General features: G+C 35.2%; 1 protein-coding gene across 9 annotated transcripts in view; it reads right to left on the minus strand.

Annotated features, from left to right (window-relative positions):
• myo7aa (myosin VIIAa) overlaps positions 1-22,173 on the minus strand; it is a 54,482-nt gene extending 32,309 nt beyond the window's left edge. For 2 of the 9 annotated variants that reach the window (XM_017308047.2, XM_017308044.2), the window contains exons 1-11: positions 11,172-11,523; positions 9,431-9,544; positions 8,181-8,333; positions 5,659-5,676; positions 4,018-4,202; positions 2,739-2,860; positions 1,872-2,014; positions 1,662-1,775; positions 652-720; positions 464-548; positions 232-308 (exon numbers count right to left, since the gene is read on the minus strand). In XM_017308047.2, coding sequence (XP_017163536.1) covers positions 232-308; positions 464-548; positions 652-720; positions 1,662-1,775; positions 1,872-2,014; positions 2,739-2,860; positions 4,018-4,202; positions 5,659-5,676; positions 8,181-8,333; positions 9,431-9,544; positions 11,172-11,276 — 1,185 coding nt within the window. In that variant the 5' untranslated portion in view covers positions 11,277-11,523. Of the gene's footprint in view, positions 1-231; positions 309-463; positions 549-651; positions 721-1,661; positions 1,776-1,871; positions 2,015-2,738; positions 2,861-4,017; positions 4,203-5,658; positions 5,677-8,180; positions 8,334-9,430; positions 9,545-11,171; positions 11,524-13,726; positions 13,820-15,904; positions 16,199-17,230; positions 17,289-21,558 lie in introns of those variants that run through there. The other 7 variants (XM_081614919.1, XM_081614920.1, XM_081614921.1 and 4 more) reach the window with 7 other exon arrangements.

Raw genomic sequence — 22,173 nt, forward strand, 5'->3', positions numbered from 1 at the left:
GGCAAAACTACAACCCTCAAAAGAAGATCTAAGCTGATGTTATCAGTCGATTGAAACTCATTTTAATCTTATGAACCATTAACTAACAATTAATCACAAGTCCAACACCACCAAAGTATCAGCCGTCAGATTTAAAATATTTTTCCAACAAGACTCACTTGTCCATCGTGTTAAAAATTCAAACAATAATTCAATTTCACTTTAGAAAAAGTGATCCAGTTTAATGTCTACCTCCAGCAGAGTGGCAGCAGTGGTGAGGTGAGGGCAGCGGACGACCTCGCAGGCGTCCAAGTTGTCATAAGTACGAGCTGTCAAGTTTAACAGGGTCAGTAAGTGGGCATAAAAACCAATGAAAAGCCATACAAATGGCAAAATATAGAAGAAATAAAAAGAAAACAATTGTGAAAATAGCAATAATGAATATCATTATATAATAAAACGTACTGCAAAGAGTCATTTTTACCTTCATATCGTAGGTTTCCCATGTGTAATATTGCAGCTAAAAGCTTTGAAATCTCCCAGTTCTCCTTTTCTGTGAACATCAACACCTAAGATAAAAAAAAAAACAGAAATATTTGCTATAATCATTTAAGTCAGTGAGAGCGCGCTTTTTACAAAACATTTTAAATTATTCAGCCTTTACAGGAGTACCTTCATTGCCGACTGAATATTGGAGTATTCTTTCAAATCGTCTCGGCCATCACAAACCGTACACTTTCCCTGCAGAGGAATAGTAACGGCTTAAAAGACAAAAACTGCAGTTAAAAACAAAGTTTTCTCTACAGAATTTGTACAATTTTGTCCTCATCGTGAAAATAATATCTTTTATCCTTCCTGAAATGAAAAAAAGACAAAATAGTTGCCAGGCTTTGTTTGGAACCAGTGGAGAAAAAAAACAATAAAGAAATCGACTGAACGTTTTCTGCTTCTTACGGAGTTCAAGCCAAATGTTTAACTTCTATAATTTGTCATGTAACTGACTGTGTGACTATTATTTTTAAAGTTTTGGTTCGTAAGCAACTTGAGTTGTCATCTAGTTAGTTTAGTTGGATAACATTGATGCATATTGATTAGGATAAAGCAGATGTTGATCTAATAAGAAAATCTTCTTGTTCAGGAGCATCACATGAAATTTGTAACAAGGGATTAATGCAGCTAGCAAAATACATCGTAGGACTGATCTGTTGACAATTTTTTCAATGAACCGATTAATAATTGGACAGCCAAAGTTACACTTTTTTTTATTATTATTAAATTTGAAAAAGATTAAGCTAAAATTACAACTAGATGAGTTCTGGGTAAATCATGCTCACAAACACAGAAGCTTTTTTTTTTATCTTAATTGCAAAATATGTATATGAATATTTTACAGTTTTGACTTAGTTACAGCGCTGACTGCTGTTTTTTAAGTAAATTTTAGAGTCTGTATACTTCAGTTAACAATTGATTACTAAATTAGTTGACGATTATTCCAATAATTGATTCATCATGATTAATCCAATCATCATGATTAATCCAATTGCCTTGCCTTGTCAACGACAGGCAAGGCAACTTTATTTATATAGCACCTTTATTCCAGAGACAATTCAAAGTGCTTGTAGAAGGAAGCTAAAAGTGTCTGTTAAAGTAAATTAAATGCTCAGCATGAATGTGGTGCTCACTATGGTCAGGTAGGTGAAGTCGGTGGCTTTGCTCAGCCCCAGTTTCTTCTTCTCGTCTACAGTCATTCCCTTCAGCATGCAGTAGAAGATGTGATAGTTCCTCTCATCATAAGCCTGCAGAACAGAAAGAAAGATCAGGCTAAATGTTAGTTTGCTCTTCAAAGCTTAACGCTGGACAAACACAGCTTGAGAGTTTGGCGTGTCATTCACCTGTCGACACACTCTGGATTTCTCCAGCAGGTATTGCTCTATCTTGGCTCCCTCTATTGCTCCCCTCTTGTTGAAGTGGATGTCGATGTATTTCCCAAAACGAGACGAGTTGTCGTTACGGATTGTTTTAGCGTTCCCAAAAGCTGAAGCAGGAGAAGCACAGAGTCACCCATAAGCACGAATGTCTGTTAGTGGAATCACTGTGGTGCTTTTTCAACACACTTTTAAGCAATCTCTACTTTTATATTTGTTTTTATTGCAGTTCGGGGTGGAAACTTTACAGCCCAAAACTTTCCTGATTACTGTGTTACACATTTGTAAAGATAAACTACTACAGCTGTCATTATGCTGAGAATAATGATGCTGATGACAGACGGTGTGGTGAATCAAAGTAGTTTTTTCCTCATGCAGTTCGTCTCCGGATTGGAGAATAAATCACAGAAAGTCACAGAGATGCAGGCATTTAATATCTGCTTTGAAGGACATAAAAAAGAGCCAAAACTCAGTTGATGCAGTGTTACATTGGAGAACAAAATTGCAACATTTGTTAAATTTTCAGCTGCTGTGGTTCTCTTTTTCACTGCACTGAGTCACCAAATCCTTTGAAAAACCTGTTCCCCTCCTCGCCAATGGGGGCGCTGCACCAAGAACCACTGAAGGAAACAACACAAAAAACCTCTGAAGACGACACTGAGCGCAACGTCCTTCACAAAATATAAACAAAAATGGAATCGCATCAGATTTTAGTGGTTGTAATATTTCTCTTTCGTTTTTAGACAACGAGCCACTTCTTCCGTTTACGTTTGTTTTGGTTGCATTTACCCAGAATGCCCTGCGCTGCAGTAGACATGTGAATTATAAGCCTACCTTCCAGTATGGGATTAGCTTCCAGGACCTGCTGCTCTATCCAGGAGTGCTGACCGCTGATGGCCGCCAGGAACTGCAGGATCAGTTTGGTGCTTTCCGTTTTTCCTGCTCCAGACTCTCCGCTGCAAAGTTAAAAACAGGATTTATTTAGACATTAAAATAAAAACATAAACTTCTGAACATTTTTCTCTACATTAGCACATGCAGTGAATTTGATCATATTTCCTACACCAGCTATAAATCTTCTGTCTGTAGCCGGTGGTGATTTATTTGGTGAATTTACTTTATATGTAATATTATTTTATTTTTGTACATATAAATGTATTTTCATACTCATATTCATAAACTTTCTTTGATATTTTTATTTACTTTGAAAGACAATCACAAAGTCTAGAGATATTGTCTTGTTCAAAGAGTTAGCACAAACAATGAGTGCCGTTTGACAGATTAAATTATATTTCTGAAACTAACTTTTAAGCAACAATTAAACATACATTTCAGCTTTTAATGAACTAATGCAATATTCTAATTTTAAATGGCATGTTTTCATTACCAGTAAGTGGAAAATAATCCTAATTAACTAAATTTGTGTTGTTATAATGGCATTTGTAATGTTTTAAATGTTTTTATACATTTTGAACAGCACTTTGGTCCCTTTGGTAATTTAAAGTGCATTAAATTGGAAATTAGTCAGATAGTCGGTTCAATTGGGGACCAAAATTGCAACATCTGTTATATTTTCAGCTGCTGTGGTTCACTTTCATGCTGCACTGTGTGAAACGATCCAAACCCTTTGAAAAATATGTTCCTCTCCTGGCCTGTGGGGGCGCTACACCAAGAATTACTGAAGGAAATGACAGAAAGACTTCTGAAGAAGACACTGGTCCTTTTTCACAAAATGTGTGTTACACGTATGTGTGCAATTAATATGTGTAATGCATTTCACTTTGTGATAAAGTTTCTGAAATAAATTGACTTTTCAGTAATATTCTGATTTAGTAAATGGGTCTGTATTGAATCCACTGTGTAAGATTACAGGAAACTGATTCCTTGAAAACAAACATAAATACATATAGTTACAAAACACTGTGTTTCGTTTCAAATTACAACATTTAAAATGTTGAGGCTTCCTGATGCAACATTTAATGCAATAAATTAGCAAAGAGGAAATAAGCAGAAAGAAACAAAGCAGTAAAATTGACATAAACATGGTGGAACTGGGTAAAAATCTGCTTCTTTCTCCCTCATCTTTTATGGCCTTTGACCCAAACTCCACTACCTGATTATGCAGCACTGGTCTCGGTTGTTCCTCTGCATGTTGAAGTAACAGTTGTCGGCAATAGCAAAGATGTGAGGCGGCATTTCCCCGATCTTCTTGTTGGTGTAGAGGCGGATCTGATCGGCGGTGTAGATGGGCAGCAGCTGGTACGGGTTGACGGCCACCAGGATGGAGCCGGTGTACGTCTGGGGACAGAAAACACTTCACTTACTTACATCAGCATTTAGGGGCAATTCAAGGTATTTATAGAGAGAGGTTTATAAAAATGGCAGCAAACAAATCGTGATTACCTGAAGAAATTTACGTTTATGCCAAAAAAAACAAACAAAAGAAAAACGTATTGCTCAAACGGAACTTTCATTCAGAGAGCCAACGTCTGTATTTTGGTAATAAATACCAACAAGTTTAAAAAAGAAACAAATATCTAAGAACCATTTTAATAATATAAATTAAAAACAGCATTATAAGAAAATAGTATCACAGGACAAACCAACTGGATGGAAATAACCTAAATAATGACAATTTAGTTTATGGTGTCGAAGCTGGGTAGACTGTAAAACTCAGAAAAGACCAAGCTTGCAAAGATAAACATCTGTTATAATAGATACACTTATTTAATACTTTCCTTTACTTTGTTCTGTTTCCTATATCTACTGTAGATATAGGAAATAGTAAATTTCCATTAAAAAACTCAAACTTTCAGATTAAATTTTTGAGCTCCAAGAGCAAAAAATTTGCTAGAACAAAAAACTAGGAAATTTTGAAATTAATTTCAAAACTCTGTAATTTCCACAATTTCTTCAAAATTTCTGAGATTTTCCTCGCAAATGTTTGATTTTTAAACCTCAGAGAAATTCCTATATTGATCTAAAAATTTCCTTTTATCTCAGAAATTTTCAATTTTTGGAGCTCAGAAATCTGAGTTTGTTTTCTAGAAAATTTCCCAGATTAATCTCAAAATTTCAGAATTTGGAGTAAATTTACTATCATTTTTTTTCCTTCAATGGGCCTATTACATTGTCGTATATTTTCTGCAATCTTTCTCTGGGAAATAGAGTTGATGCAGAAATCTACTTTTCATTTCTTCTGAAGTATTGAAATTGACAGAATATTGTGAATATATGTTTTGTAAAATTTGCTTCTTTGGGAAACAGTAGATAAAATAAATTGTACTGCTTTAATCTTTACAAATCATAAAATCCAGTGGACGTTGTGCAGATCAGCCTTTGCTCCTTGCTGCTGAAGGAAGATGAGCTCACTCTGGTCTCAGATGTTGAAGGGTGACAATGAGAGCGTATCGATGTTCGCCACATGAGAGCGAGCGGCCATATTGAAAGACAACTCAACAAGCATCTAGGCTTCCAGGCTGAGTTTCGTTACCGGTAGACCTAACTGAAAAAACAAAGTCTGCCCAGTAAAGTATTTTTACTCCTCCTGCTCGAACACGACACCATCAATGATTAACATGTAAGAAAAGTCGCACAAAACGTCTCTGCTTTCACACTTATGAGACACAAACATACATGCAACATACATGCAGGTCACATTTAGCACATTTACTGCATGTGGCTGTTCTACTGCCATGCATAATTGTTGTAGTTTTTGTGCAGAATGTGCTCCTGTTAGCCATGCCTGACTTACCCTCCCACCACAGTTTGTCTTCAGAGAGAGAAATGAAGAAATCAGGTAAAACGGAGAAATCAGTGTGAGAAAAGAGCAGAGAGCAGCAGAAGCATGAGGTTTGTTTTATGAGTTAATTGCAAAATTAACCCCTCGAGTGAATTACACAATTTGGTATCAAAAAATAAACGTCACACTTTTTGCAAAACAGGAAGCGCAGTGATTTATAACAATCCCAAATGTACCTAGTTTAGAGATAGAAAGTTTGACATTTTGGTTTTAACTGTTTAAAAGACACTTATTGACCCTTTGCAGTGACGTCACGTTCTCCAGAACTCCGCCCACTCCGCCATGATGAACGTGACAACAACCAGTACGTTCCTTTAAAGCTAGTCTAAAAACAGACGTTTGTAACTTAATATTGCTTCTCTTTAGATTTCACTTTAAAAATGGTGATAGGGTGCTGCACAGTCGGCTGCACAAACAGAGAAGGATGCAACTTTTATTGTGTAACTTTTAATGAGGAAAGATGCAGCAGTGATGAATACAGTGATGAAGCAAATACTTTTTACAAGGTAAGAAGGTTAACGTTCATTTGCAGGGTATTATAAGCCTGGCAGGCCGCCAGGCTTCACTTGTGCCCCCACCATGCTTTGCATTGATAATTTAGTTTTTTATTTTTTTATTTATTTTTTTATGATTACCGTATTTTCCGGACGATAAGGCGCACCGGATTATAAGACGCATGCTAAAACATACGGTCAACAAAAAAAAGGTAATGGAAACAAAACAGTAAGTTTAGTTGAACTTTACTCGACTATGTAACAATACACTCAAGTTATTTTTTATTCTTCTTCCACAAATCCATCAAAGTCCTCTTCTTCTGTGTCTGATTTGAACAGCTGGGCAATTTCGCCATCAAACATGCCAGGTTTCCTGTCATCATTGTCGGAGTCAGTCTTGTTGCCAGGTGGCTGCTCAGCAATGATGCCGGCTTTGCGAAGCTCGGACAACAGTTAAAGCAGATACATTAGCTCAGGTGTCCACAATCCATTCACACATGGTGGCGTAACTCGCCCGGCGCTGCCTCCCCCGTCTTAGTAAACGTCTTTGCAGTCTGTCGACCATCGCCCTGTTTACACCAATGTCCAGCGGTTGGAGTTCTTTTGTTAATCCTCCCGGAATGACGGCAAACTCCGAATTAGTTTGCTTCACTTTCTTTTTCACAGTATTAGTGAGATGTCCGCGCATGGAGTCGCAGACGAACAGGGACAGTGATGCGTGGAAAAATCTGGTTTTTACCGGAGGCGTATGCTGCAGAACTCGGACAGCAATTCTCTGATTGGTTTATCGCTGCCAGCGTACGTACTGTACACTTTACGTCTCTGTGTCAGGGACAGATTTTGGAATTCAGTGCACACATAACGCGCACCGGATTATAAGGCGCACTGCTGATTTTTGAGAAAATTTAAGGCTTTTAGGTGCGCCTTATAGTCTGGAAAATACGGTAGTGTTTTAAGATTTTATAGTTGGTGTTTAGGTATTTATTTAAGGATCCCCACCAGTCCCTGTCATAGTATTTATTCTTCCTTGGTCCACAACAAACATTACAGTAAAATCACATAAAATACAAATGACAGATCACAAAAAACCCAGGCTAAAAAAACAAAGTAAAAATCAATAACCACAACACTACACATATAAAATAAACACATCCAGTCAATTTTATTTTATTATGTATTTTTGGGTTTTTAAGCTTCTTTAAAAACATTTTAGGGTCACTGTTAGGCCTGGAAATCTATAACCTATAAACTTATAAAATATAAACAAATAGATCCAACAGTCACTAATCAGTGTGATGTCAGAAGGCAGCTCGCTCCAGTATGTAACGGCTCTCAGCTGTTTTTATTAGAAGAGTGGATTCAGTCAGGAGTGGAGGGATTGTGATTCACTGACACAAACATCTTTCATCATTTCATAATTATAATTGTCAGACAAAACTTTATCATGTCTGGCTTTTTCTAGTCCATAATTATGACGCATGTCTCACCAGGCCTGTAAGGAATAATCAATTAATCATATGATAAATTAAAACAAACTCAATTATTTCCATTTGCAAGTTTTATGATCTTACACTTTTCTGTCTTTTTCTACCAAAAACTGGATGACAGTTTGGTGTTTTGGCCTCAAATAGCCCTTTTTTATAATTCATTTAATTTGTTGTTTTATCTATTTTGGATATTTAAAATGTCTTCCAGTTTCAGAGTTAAATTTTGATTAAAAGGTTTATTGGTATATGTTTTGATAATGAGTTCTTCATGCTATTACCATTGTATGAGTATAAAATAGTCTCAAAACAGCAATACTATCATTTATCGCAATAACTCCTGGGAAAATTTATCGTGACAGGACGCTGTCTCGAGTTAATGCCGTAAAAGTCAAATAACTTGCAACATGACGGTTCAGACAGCAGAAACTAAAGATGAGTTTGGTAACTCAGGGGTTCTGGATATTTTCGGCCAGAACCGCTCAGTGACACTCACATATATGAGCTTCTCTCTGTATCTGATGAGCAGGTTGCGGAGAATCCCGGCCTCGTTCAGATCTCCCAGCCGGATCATGTCCTCCACTCCGTGGATGGAGGTGGGGTGCATCGGCTTGATGTTGGTGGCGTTCTGTGGCGAGATCCAGTGTTCCTGAAGGTGAAGGAATATTTGAGTTACAGGTTAAAACTGATGATTTTAACAAGCTGACTGAGTGTGGGACTCTTAGCTCCTTTTCTCTGGTCATTGCTGATGTTTTTCCAGCTTGGCATTGCATTGAACATTTTAGGCTGAGCAAAAATGTCAAAAACAATGTAATGTCAAAAAACACATGATAATAATATGAATCACGTAAAAAATTTAGAAAGGAAATAAAAGATACTAAATAGAACTTCACATTTTTCACTAAATTTAGTGTCAAGAAGAAAATTAAGTATTTTTTTTTATCAGGTTTTATCTTTTTAAAATGAACACTCTAAATCTACTTTTATAAAATAAGGCATTTTTAGTAAAAAAAAAAAATGAAATAAAATCAAATGTGGAATTGTTTAAGATTTATAAAATTAATTTGTGCACAAATACAAGTAATTCATAAGACCATATTGCTTGGGTTCAAAATTAAAACTATTAAAATTACAGCAGAACTACTTAATATTCCCTTTACAATCATATAAGAACCAGACAATGTCCTCAGTTACGTCATTTGTTTTTGATCAGAATCAGATCTGTTTGGGAAATGAGTGAAATTAGCCAGAAATTTTATTAAAACCTGAAAAATAAGAAATAAAAAAAGGTTAAAAAAAACAACAACTAAAACTTCAAGAATTAAAATCTGCATGTTTTTGAAATAGTGAATTGGTATAATACAAGTATCAATACTTTTTGTGAATTTTTTGTGACTATTTTCTCAAACATTTATGAATGGCTAATTATTTGGTTTATTACAATTTATTCCTCACTATACTGTTAAAACTAATACTAATTATCCATAAACATATATTAGAAAAACAAACAGGTCTTCAGTGGAAAATAAATAAAATTTTATTTTGATCAAGCAAAAAAAAGTTTTTGAATTTGAGTTTTAGTCCAATCTGTCTTCATTTATTAATAAATAAATAAATACAAAGTCATGTTTCTCTTCACTACGACTGCAGGTAAAAATGTTCTGTCTTAAAGTAAAGAGAACAACTGGAACAACACGTCCAAGTGTTTCTCTGGCTGCAGTGAGTTTCACACGTTTCGGGACTCACGTTTCCTTCATCGTCCAACACCTGGATCTGTCCGGAGTCGCACAGTTTGACCACGGCGCCGATGGGAACTTCAAACTCTCGACCGGTCTTCAGGTCCAACCAGACGTAGTCACCCTGCACAGGGAGCAAAACAAAATGTCACAGTTATTTAAAACTGCCCAGAGTCAATACGTCGACTCCAGCTGAAAGTTTCTTAATCCTTATTTACTTAATTACAGGTATGCAGTATTTCATCACTACTTTCTAATACCGATTAGCAGCAAAAACAAATATAATTTCATTAGCAAGGTCAGGAGTCTGACTCGTTATAACTCTGAGTAAGATGATTAAAAAAAAGAGCAACTGATGTTTTTAAATAACACCACCAACATGCAGGGTTTGGATTTGCTGTTTTGCATAATTTTCCACAAATATCAACATCCTATGGAAGACAATGTATCCATCTTCTTTTTGCAAACAAAAAAAAGACGGTGTCTCTAAAAATTACAACAAATTCATCAAAAACAAGAAGTTGTTATTTTCAAAAGGTGTATAATGTGTGCAGCTCTGAATGGAGGTAAAAATGTTTCTTTGCACTGCAAAGATGCAGACAACCCCTTTAAAAAAAACAAAATCTTACCAAGTAATTTTGGTCCATTTTATAGTGCAAAAACATTGAACACTTGAAATAAAACTAAGTAACTATTCAGCAAAATATATGAGCTTGTTTAAATTAAAAATTCATTAACATTAATAAAATAAATTGTTAGTTCCACTAGCAAATTATTTAACTTATAACATGTAAAAAATATCATGAATGAAACAAACTGCCAGTGGAACTAGTATTTTTTATAAATAAAGAATTATTGACTTAAAACAATCTCAAATCTTTCTGAATAGTTTCTTGCAAGTTAGTTTTGTCTTAAATATTTGCACTAGAAACTAAACCAAAAATATCTGGTAAGATTTTGTGTTTTTCCAGCGTAGGAGCTAGATGAGCCTTTAAGGCTTTTGGGAACCCATCATGTTATTAAAGAAATATAAATTAAATAAAAACATTTGATGATTCAGTATAAGCAGCTCTGGAGGTGGAGCAAAAGTTTTCAGTACAATCCTCATCTACAATCAAACTGTTTTGTTTTTCCAAAAGCACTCCCTGAGATAATTTAGAACTTGCTGTGTGTTACTAGTTATTGAAAAACGTCCTAAACTTCCTGCATTTTGGTGCAGGAAGAAGACAAAGCAAACGGTAAGAGCAACATTCCCACAGCTCAACAAGTCAACTCTTTATTTCTCCTCCTAAAGCAGAGCCTCAAACTCCAGCTCCAGGATCTGCTAGGAACTTGATCAGGTTTATAAATAACAGAACCAGTAAATCATGAGATGCTGAAAACTTAAAGTTCCCAGATGTATAATTATGGTTGAGGGAAAGAAAACCAGATGTACTTATTTTAAACAAGCAGTTGTGCAACATGAAATCAGTAACTTTTTTGACCTCATTTAACACCTGAAAATATCCCGACACAGATAAAATCAAAAGCATCTAGTTTGATGAAAAATAAGTTAATACAATCAGATTATGAGAAACAAATTCAACATATAAAATACAAAAGCTTAAACTCAAAGGACTCGCCGTATCTTAGCATTTATTCAGGATCAGGCTTTGGTCCAAACAGGAAGAACTATTCTTGAAAAAATGAGAAATTATCTTAATGTCCTAAACACACACACACACACACACACACACAGACTTGAAGCGTACCGGCAGCAGAGTACTGGGTTTTGTCACAGTGTTGACATTTCGCACCAGCGCCCATTTTGCCTGATCCTTCTCATAAAGCTCCACATAATCCCGACGCTTGTACATCCTCACGTGCAAAAAAACAAATTTCCAGAATAAACCGTCTTCCCCTCCAGACAGAAGCTGAATTCACTCTGAATCTTCCTCGCATCTAAAAAATGAAAATTATTTGTGGCGCATCAGCTCATCATCACATGTTTACGCAATAAAAGATCCAAGTCTCACGTTAAAACAATAAAGACAACTTAAGTAACAAAACATTTTTTTAAATAGTTCCAGTAGGAGATATTTTAGAACGTAAAAAGGTCACAAAAATCTTTGGATCTTCTTGTTTCTTTTAGAAAGATTCTGATTAAAGTAAAAAAAAAAAGTTTTTAGAAGTTTGTTTTAGTCCTGCTGCTCACATCCTCCCTCTTGTTCAACATAGCAACTCTTTGCTGACCTCGCCTCCACACAGAGTCCCCTGTTGCCCGTGGCAACAAGATGTCACTTCCTCCTTCGGTGTTTGATTACTCTGCAGCTGAATTCTCTAAAAACTGGACGTCAACACCAATATTTAATGTTTATATAACTTCGTCTTATCCTGGAGGAAGCAACTTATCTCATGACAACAGGAGGGATTTCAGTCTGAAACAGATCGAAGTGATAAATTAAGATGTTTTTGAGCCGAGTTGTGAGCTGTGACTCTGGATAAGTGTGTTATTGTGTCAGGGTGTGGAGTGGTAGTATAAGTGTTGGAGTTTGTGTTGCATCCATGTCGCTTTAATTAAGTAAAAACTCTGTCTGGCAAACTGAGCCGCCTGAACATTACACCAGCATGCACCTGTTACACCATAATGCATGCAAACACACACACACACACACACACACACAGAGCATGAGACAGAGTTAGCTCCTAGTACCAAGGCTAATGGCAAACTATCAGAAGCCACACGCTAAATTATGCAACATTCAGGATCTGTCAGGCGTCTCTGAGAGCTGCTTTATATTTCTGTTTATGTCAGACTTTCTTTTATGATTCACATATTTAAACAGGTCAGAATTTTTTTATCATCACAACCAATACTTTTATACTTCTACAATCCTTATCTGAATGTAGGAATGGTTCAGGTGTCAACTGGAAGCTTTTAAAGGTCTAACAGCTTTTAAACTGAATGACAAAAAATAACCTTCCCTACGGCATGGATGAGCTCATGTAATAAAAATAAGGCATTAGTTGTTTTTAGTCACCAAAAATTACTAAAAATACCTTTGTTCATTCTTACATATCTGGATCTTTTTAAAGTAGCTAAGTAGGCACCGGTGTGGTAACTATTGTTAACCCTGCAGGAGAAAACATTATTCTGAAATCCAGAGCTTATGTTAAGAGACCCGTGTGTTGTCATTATTTTAAAGCTAAAGCTAACATAAATAGATTCTTATAAACCATCAAAAATTTATAAGAGCACAAACATGTATGACAAAAAGACATTGTTTTCAGTAGGGTATATTTACAAATGTTTCTCTGTAAAACGACAGACATCAAATAGTCAAAAAGTTATAATCCTGATTTGCAACAATAAAAAATTGGCATTATTAAAAAGCGTAATTATACAATGTGAAATTTCCTGACAAAATAAAGTCAGATATTTGTGACTAAAAGTCACAGAGGTCCTTTACTAGAGGTGGTAAAATGAGGAAATCCTCATATTAGTGGTAGATTCAGGACCTTTTACAACTCGATATTAAAAGACTTCTGCCATTTTTTGTCACAATGTCTGCCTTTATAATGTTAGTAAACTTCTGAGATTTTTCTGATAAGTTTTTCTTTTACAAATTTCTAATGTTCAGGGCTATCAGTTGTAATACTGTACATTTATTATTTTAATCATCAAAAATTCTAAAGTATTCATCACAGATTATTCGTTTTTTTTTCTTGTAAATATCTGAAATTGTTCTCAACATTTCAGTTTCTTTGGTGTAAAGTCAAAGCTGACAGGGTAGATTTGTAACTGCTACAGCAGCCTCTAGTGGACAAGAGCCAAAATTGCAGCTCTGCACCTCCATGCAAATTGAACACACAAAATACACTTTACAAAAACATACCAAACAAATAAAAAATATTTTGTTAGATTTTCAAACACTTTAGGCTAAAAAATAAATACATTAAGTAATTATATTACTTGTTAGGTGATTTTGAAAGTGCACCTCACTCACAAATGTGCATTAGCAGAGGCCTGAACGTGGTCAAACAGCTAACACTCCAAGTTAGCAACATTTAATGACCTTTCAGTTAGTCTACACATTCCAAATAAACTAATTAAAACACAAAATCACATATTAAAGTAACACCTTGAAAACAATAAATATTTAAGCGTAACTAATGGGCGCGTGTAAAAAAAAAAACAACGGTCCGTGAACGTCATGACGTTAGCAGCAAACGAAGCTTGAACTTATTTTTCAGTTGATGCTTCTTGTAAAGTTAACGACAATTTGTAATAGAAAAAAGAAAACGTAACGTATTAAATAAAGGTAACCTCGCTAATGTGTCATTTTCTCCTCAAGCGGTCCGGCTGTTGGGACAGTTGGCGAGTCGACGATCAGTAAAGCTAGCTTTCATCACGCGCATGCGCAGACGTTGCGTTGTAACCTTACTTCCTCTAGCCCTTAGCTTACTGGATATAAAATATGAAAATGCATCGAAAACATAAAACTATTTTTAGAGCATTTTGAATGACTTATATGTTGTTTTGTCTATAAAAAATATATTTTATGGTGTTTTATATGCAAAGTAAAACAACAAATTAGCCTAAATTAGCTTCAAGTGCAACGGAGGTCCACGTGCAGATTTATTTTTAAAATATGTTTTCTTTTTTGCTGTTGAAAACAACGTAAATGTGACGCAGACCTATTTTTTTAAATAGATATGATTATAAACTATCTGGAGAATGTAACCATGAAGAATGATTAAAACTTCCAGTTTCCGATCACATTATTTGTTTCCCTCTTAAAAACGGAAGCAGGTTGACAACCATGGTAATTTTCAGTTTCTCATATCCGCTCACACTGTAAAGGCTGTACTTTAACATGCTCTTATGGTAATTTTCGTCTCACTAGGAATACATCCAGCGTTTTATTAACTGAATTTTTCAATTGTGTGACCCTGAAGTGATGCATCATCCTCTACAAGTATAGTGAGACCATTAATGAGCAAAATAGCAAATGCAGATGGGGGATAAACCTTATTTGCATTTAGATGGATCACATAAAACCAAAGTTCACAGGCTGAGATATGGTGACAAGATAACTGCTCTGATTATTCTCCTGAAATGAACTCAGCGATGAAAACACAGACAGGGAGGCTTTTGTTTCTGCTCCAGTGAATAAGCAGAAACAAAATATAAAACACAGAACAATGCGTTTTATTTTTACCTCAAGAGAGAGATAAATGAGAGATAAATGGTAAAATATGTTCACCAGTTCACCTTCGGTCTTCCAATTGTGCTTCTTGATGCAAACTTTAAAGGATTTTGCAACTTAACATTTCTAAATTTGATAATATCAGCATATTTAAAAGTGCATAAAGGTGTCATATTGGAAGTTAACACCTGTAATTTTAGCTAAGTGTCAAAGGCCTAAAGAAAGTAGTTCAGAACCAAAATCTATAAAACCTCAAGATGCTTTCAGCAGGCTAGTCTGCCCTCTGGTGGTAATAATGTAACTTAGCTTGAAAAAAAATACTTGTTACTCAAGTAAAATAAATTGAAAAAGCACAAGTATACATTAACATGTAAATAGTGGATATATTTATTATCCTAAATGCTATTATATTATTTTCTCTTATGCATTCATGCCTGTCCTATCAGAGAAATAAACATGCTCCCATTTTGATTATCCCAAATAAGTATTTCCCCTTTTTGTTAAGAGCAATGAATTTATATAAGATTGTATTCTAGCATTAAGAGCTGTATTTTCTCTCAATAAGGTATGACCAGCTGCTTTGTTATTAATGATGCATTTAATAACAATTAATACTGATTGTTGAGTAGTCTGATGCCTAGCCAAATATAAAATATGATAAAAAGCAGGTATTGCAGTATTATGCGTTTTCCAGCCACACACTGTCATTTTATAGCACAATCAAGTAGCTCTGTTAACCACAATTGCTGAAAAAATTCAATAAATATCGAATATGAATTATAAGAAATTTTACATTGCAATTTAACGCCTTAAAATTGGGTCACTGTCTCTTTAAAAATTCCTTCTCTTTCTGAAACTCCACCTTCAGGAAGTCCTCACAACATGGCTCCTCTATTAACCCTTTAACAGCATTTTTACCAGCATTTCACCGAGAAGTAGTTTGTATAATGAGTTCAGCTGGTGCGCAGTTCCACCAGGTGGTTGCTAATTGCTGCTGGCTAGTTTGAAGAAGCTGAAGGGGGAGGAGCTGCGTCTTGAAGGCGGGGCCACCGAGGCGTTTTGTCCAGCTGAATGGTTGCCATGGAGATTAAAGAATTTCTCAAACAAGCATGAAAAATTAAAGCAACACTCCAGGTGTGTTTTTGATGAGGGAATAACTTTGTACGATGTAACGCTAGAAAAAAGTCAATATCGTTCATTATGATAGCAACCACATCTTACTTGGTAGCTAAATGTAAAGATATTTGCAGGTGGAGCCTGACTTTTAAAAATCCCACATCAAGAGTGGACGTTACCTGGATGAGCGTGTTGTATCTGTAGCTGAGGCGGCGCAAGTTTGGATCCCAGCCCTCCAGAGGCCAGTCAGATCCAATCGGATTCATTCTCACAGCCATCCTTACCTCACTGTTTCCACCATCAGAAGTGGAAACTAAAGGCTGATTGTTTTTCACTTAAAAGTTGGTCCCAAGTTTAAATATCCAAGATTTTCAGGAAAGTTTTTCAGCATCCAAAACCTCCAGCACCGTGAGAGTTGTAAAAATAAAAGCTTAGAAGCGTTTATAAAACACACCTTTCCTCCTGCAGCTGTACAGTTTGGATCAATTTGTGTGTAAAGAAACAAACTGAGCTAACTGTGTCAGTTTGTTTGTTTTATTAGGCCGCCCCCTCGGCTCCCCCGCTGCAGGGGCAAATGCTGTCAGCGCTCATTAGTGGATCAGAAAAGCAGACGAGTTCAACAAGCAGCACAGAGAAGCCGACAGCACAGGACTTTACACGCACACAAGCAAGCATTCAGCATTCATCCCCATCAAAAGAAGCATCATTTATGGATTTACACAAAAATGAAATGATGAAAAGTCCATTTGAATTCAGCCCACTTCACTCTGCTACCGCTAAATAAAATCTAGTGCAACCAACTGCTTATGTTCATATGAAATTCATCGTTAGAATGAGAAACTTTCTCGTTTTAACAAGGTATGTAATCCATCTTGTTATAACAAAAAAGTGTCTTATTCTAACAAGTTTTGGATCTCATTATAATGTATAAAAGTTTGACATAGCAAGATATAAAACTTCTCACTGAAATGAGAAACAAATGAGGAACTTGTAAACCTATAAAGATATAAAACTTGTCTGTTATAACAAGAAAGTTTCTCGTTTCAACAGCTTTTATATTTTGCTATAACGTGAACGTTTCTCATAATAAGATATAAAACTTGTCTTGTTAAAATGACAAGCTAATGAGAAACTTTCTTGTTTTATCAAGATATAAAACTCCTTTGGTTATAAGGAACAAGTTTGTCATTTTGATAAGTTTGTATCTCGTAATAATGAGATACTGAGCCTGAAAGTTTCTGGCAGTTAAATGCTTTCATACAAAGGTGTTAAAAATAAAAGCAAGCCACACTTTCCAGATTTTTAATTATTAAAAGAATGAAAATGTACCTTTATATTTTTCTATCACATAAAATCCCTATAAAATGCAATAAATGCAATTTATTTTAATGTGACAACAAGGATACTTCCTCCTCTTGCAATATAGCAGATTTGATGTAAACATTTATGGATTAATGTTTTAAGTTCCCTGCAGGTTTATTCAGGTGTGGCTGGTGCGCGTTTACCTGCTGTAAAATAACCATGGTTCTGGTTTCTGTCCTCTGGACTGGACATCAGATGACCCTTAAAAGGAGAATAACAGAAATATATGTATATATTAACTGTTTTCCAACGCACACACGTTGATTTAAAAAATAATAAAGCTTGGCCTGATTTTTTTACATCATGCGTGTGTTTGTGTACAGGAATTAGCCGTAGCCTGTGTAAATTATTCATCCTCTGCTCATGATCCATGAGGTCTGAACGTTTGACTTTTCGACGCGTGGCAGCTGTGACGTCTCAGCCTTGTCAGCCTTTGTGTTCTAGCTGCTGTTTTTGGAGGCAAAGCAGCTTCAGTTACAGCTGTCGTACAAACAGCTGACAAAACTTAAATACGTCCCTCCGCATCACATTTCAGCCCTGATGCTCCGAAGAGCGACGGTGCTTTTCACAGTGAATTACGGGAGGAAAATGATGTGCCGAGAGCTTAATAAACATTCAAATGACACAGCAAGGATCCACAAATAACAATAAAACTCTCAGAAATAACTATCTGTATGACTTCATTTAAAAACAAAGTAAAAGAAACTGTTTTGTTTGTTTGTTTTTGTCGCAAAACCGGAAATGATGAAAGTCACCAAAGAAGAAGAGTTTGTAATCATGGCTGCCTTAAAGCGCAAACATTTTGGAAGATAAAAAAGCAAAGAATGAATCATGAAAGGATTTGGATCATTCTGCTTTAAGACCCAGTTTCAGACGGATTCTGCTCCAGTTTATGGACTTTATGATAATGACCACCAGTCCAGGTCCGGTGGTTGCAAAACAAGCCCTGATCACCACTCCTCCTCCACCATGCACAGTGATTCAGAAATCAGTCCTCTTAGCCTGGATTTTACTTAAACTCTTATTTTTGTCTGTATTTTAAGTTATTTTATTTAATATACATCCATTTATCAAATCTTACATTTGATTTTTCATTGCATAATTTGCATTTTCAATTAGTTTTAAATACCGTTAATAATATTTCAGTAATTATTAAGAATTTATTGTACCGTATTTTCCGCACTATAAGGCACCTAAAAACCTTCAATTTCCTCAAAAGCCGGCAGTGCGCCTTATATATGGACCAATATTGAGCCACAACAGGTCTAGCAATACGGTAAGCAACCGCCGACTTCATTTTCCCCCGTAGAAGAAGTGTGCGGTGCATGCTGGGATAGTTGTCAGAACGCTGGTTTGTTAATAAAGTTTGATAATACATTTAATAATATAACACCTTATATATGAAAAAAGTTTCAAAATAGGCCATTCATTGAAGGTGCGTCTTATAGTGCGGAAAATACGGTACATTAAATGTAACCGAGTTATATCTTTATGTACTGTTAAAGTATATTTTGTAGTATTTCTCCTGAACATTTTATATCACTTTATTGTTCACATGGACATTTTATGTAATTTCCTTATGTCCAACAATAATAATCATTTTATTTTCCTATAGTTGAATATTTTAGCCCCTGCAAAGCATTTTGTATTACATTTAACTGAACGTAAAGAGTTTTAATTGTTTAGTTTATTAACCTTGTAATATTTTCTGGTCAAAATTACTTTTCCAAAGCTGTTTAATTGAAACTCTGTTGTAAAGTTGAACTTGTTTGTTTCATATTGTGTAATTTGTAATTTTTTTCAGCTTTTTGCAGTTTTTCCACGCGTAAGCAGCATAGAAAAAATACTACGTTGTTTTTATACAAAATTGTCACATTTAAAAGTGTCGTGACAAGCAGAACGTTACCCAACAGCAAATCTCCTGCTGGTTTTTAATCTTTTTACATGATATTATAAAGTTAAACAGTGTAAAATCTCATTCTTCGAAACACATGCCCGGCACACACATATCTAAACAAAATGCCCCTCTGTGTTCCACTTACACCCTCCCATCAATATTTCAGCGGCTAATTACCCCTGCAGAGGTCTGGGACAAAGGTTGGGTGCAGTCATGCCCTGTTTGTGAACACATATCAGATGTTAGACTCTAAAATTAAAACACAGCAGCAGAAAGAGATGTGAAGATTATAAACAGTTATTAGAAAAGTTTAAATGCAAAGCAATACATATAATATTTCCAGAGGCTTTTAAATTTTCATGTCTCGTCTCAGTTTATGCATTAACTGCCGGGTGAAAAATGTTTACATAAAAGCAGCTTAATAACTTCAATTTCAGTTCTTACTCTGATTTATTCTGGCTAGATTTCTGCACTCTTTTCCTCCAAAACACAAACTAATTATTTAATATTATTTAACATTCATCTACCAAAACTTTTTTAAAAAAACATTTAGAATAAAGTACTAAGACTCAGGTGAACTGACTGAGTCAAACTTTGGTTCAGCTGTGAATTTGGCTGATGTGTGTTTGAACTTCCTGCACTGGTTGCTACGTTCGTTTTTAGCTAAAGTTATTCTCAAATTGTTCTTGGTTGTGTCACTGAGGCCAAAGCTGTCCGAAACTTTAATAAATATGACTAATTATTCTGGACGTTTGTCATGGAAAATTGTAAAAACTTGGATTAAAAAGCTGATTAACATATACAGTATATACATTTTAAGTACACCACAAAGTATGTTTTTTATTTATTCAGTAACCACCCTTTTTTACTTTTACTTTAATTTATCACACACTTAGAAGTGATGGATTATTTTCACAATATGTTGAGTTAGCTTGACCAAATATAACTCAGACATATATGGGCTATAACAAATAAAACATGGAAAGTAAAAAGTCCATTCTAACTGTTAAATTTTGAAAATATTGGGTTACTCTTTTGTTTAATGGGGCTTTGAAATATTGATCCAAATGCTGTAGGTTCAGGGACTTCAGGGAATCCCTAATGGAAAGGATTGGCAAAAAGCCATAATGGGGAAAAAGAGAAATAAATACATTCAGAAGATTCTCCATTATTATTGCTGCCCTTGGAATGTGTGAAAAAATAAAAAAGCAAAGAAATAAATCAATATTTTATATCAACATTATGCTAAGTAATCAAAAATTATTAATTTAACGTTTATTAAAGCCAGTTTAAGTGACTTAGTGACTGGTATTTTTTAAAGGAGGTGCTCTTGGTAATCAGCTGTCCAGCATGTGACCAATTTGGTAGAAAATGTGACCTGATTTCTCAATATAGCACCTAAAAAAACTATTGAAGTCAGACCAGTGCAATCAGCCATTTGAGAAAAAAACACAAAACCTAATGTCTGAACCATCTGAGAATCCTTCCTGTACTCTGACACGGAGCCAACAATCTCTGTGCACAATGAGACTCATGTTAGCGCATACATCTATAACTAAAACCAGATATTTATATACAGCGAATAAAAGACGCACACGTTTTTTTCTCATTGCCTGAAGATAAATCCGAACAAGCTTCTCTTGTTTTAAATTATTTCTATTACCTCAATGTAAAAACTTAGTGATAACTTTTTTAGAGATTGTTTTCGTAACTTTCCTTGAATTCAATAGTTTACATACTTTGGGTCAGTATTGGGGATAGCAGTCTTAAAAAGCATTATTTGGGTGAAGCCTTTTGTCTAAACACAAGTCATACACTTTACCAAATACCAAATAAACTCTTGAATTCAAGGAAAGTTACAACAAAAAATCATCTGAAAAACGTGTGGCAGATTTCCACATATTGTTCCCAAAAATGTGTTATAACTTTATCATTTTCAATTTTATTGTTTTAAGTTATTGTATTGTTCATATAAGCAATTATATGATGTTAATGTTACAAATAACATTATTAAAAAAGTTGAATTGATATGGGTCAATAAGTTTTATGTAAAGTATAGGGCTGCAAAACAATTATTTTAGTAATTAATTATTCAATCAATAACCGCTACTATTAAATAATTTACTGGATTATTTTTTAAAAATCATTTCATTTAATTATTAATTTTTAATTTAACAACTTAAGCCTTCTTCAACAATGTTAGAAATACATTAAAAATGAATATAAACAAATAAATTCCTTTTTAAAATGAGAAAATAAATATTTTATTGTCTAAAAGGTGAAGCTGAGAATATGCCACTTAGTTGACAATTATTTAAATCAATTAATAACGATTAATCACGATTTATCCTTTAGTAGTAAAACAATTATTTGTGAAAATCAATCAATCAATCAATCGATTTTTGGGGGCCCCAAAAACTCAGGCCCGGGACTACTTCCCCTGGTCCAGCCAGGAAATTTATTATTCTGCAATTTGCAATATTACTGATGTTCAAATTACTTACAAAAAATACATTTCAGCTAGAGAGCGTTGCATACGCACACACAAAGTTAAATAAATTATTTTATTCTCACCGTTTTTGATTTGATATCTGTTAAATTCACTTTTCTTCCAGTGTTGGGCCGGTTTCAGACGCACATTTTGATGCAGGGAATCAATCTTGTAAATCCTTTCCAGATGTGTTCCTCAGATATAACTTCCTTGTTTTGTTCATGCAAAACCTCAGATGCATCAGGGATAAACGACTCCGACCTTCTGTCCTGCTCGTGTTATCAGCTACACAGCGAGCTGCTCATTCACTGCCACTGATCCCTGCTGCAGAAAGAGAGAGAGTCAGTGGGGGGTGATGGAGTCCCGAATAGAGGTTAGCTTGTAATTAGACACGCACAGTCACACACTGGTAACACGACAGACGCTGACATAATGCAAGAATGAGCTGCGGTTCCATTACAGATGTGCGAAAATCTTTGTCGATATTCCGCAAATGTAAAAAAAACACAAGTTCGCAACGGATGTAAACAGTTACACGAGATATTTAAATAATCCAGTCACGGCGCTAGCGCGGATTGGCTGTTAGCTATCGGCGTCTTGTCAGCGGAGCGACAAGCCCCGCCTACTTGGGAGCAGTTACGTTTGCGGTGTTTTGGAGAAATTGTAGTCGGAGATTTTACAGAATAGCGATGTATTCT

Source organism: Poecilia reticulata, chromosome 13 (assembly GCF_904066995.2).
Source record: "Poecilia reticulata chromosome 13, P_reticulata-male-v2, whole genome shotgun sequence".
NCBI classification, from domain to species: domain Eukaryota; kingdom Metazoa; phylum Chordata; class Actinopteri; order Cyprinodontiformes; family Poeciliidae; genus Poecilia; species Poecilia reticulata.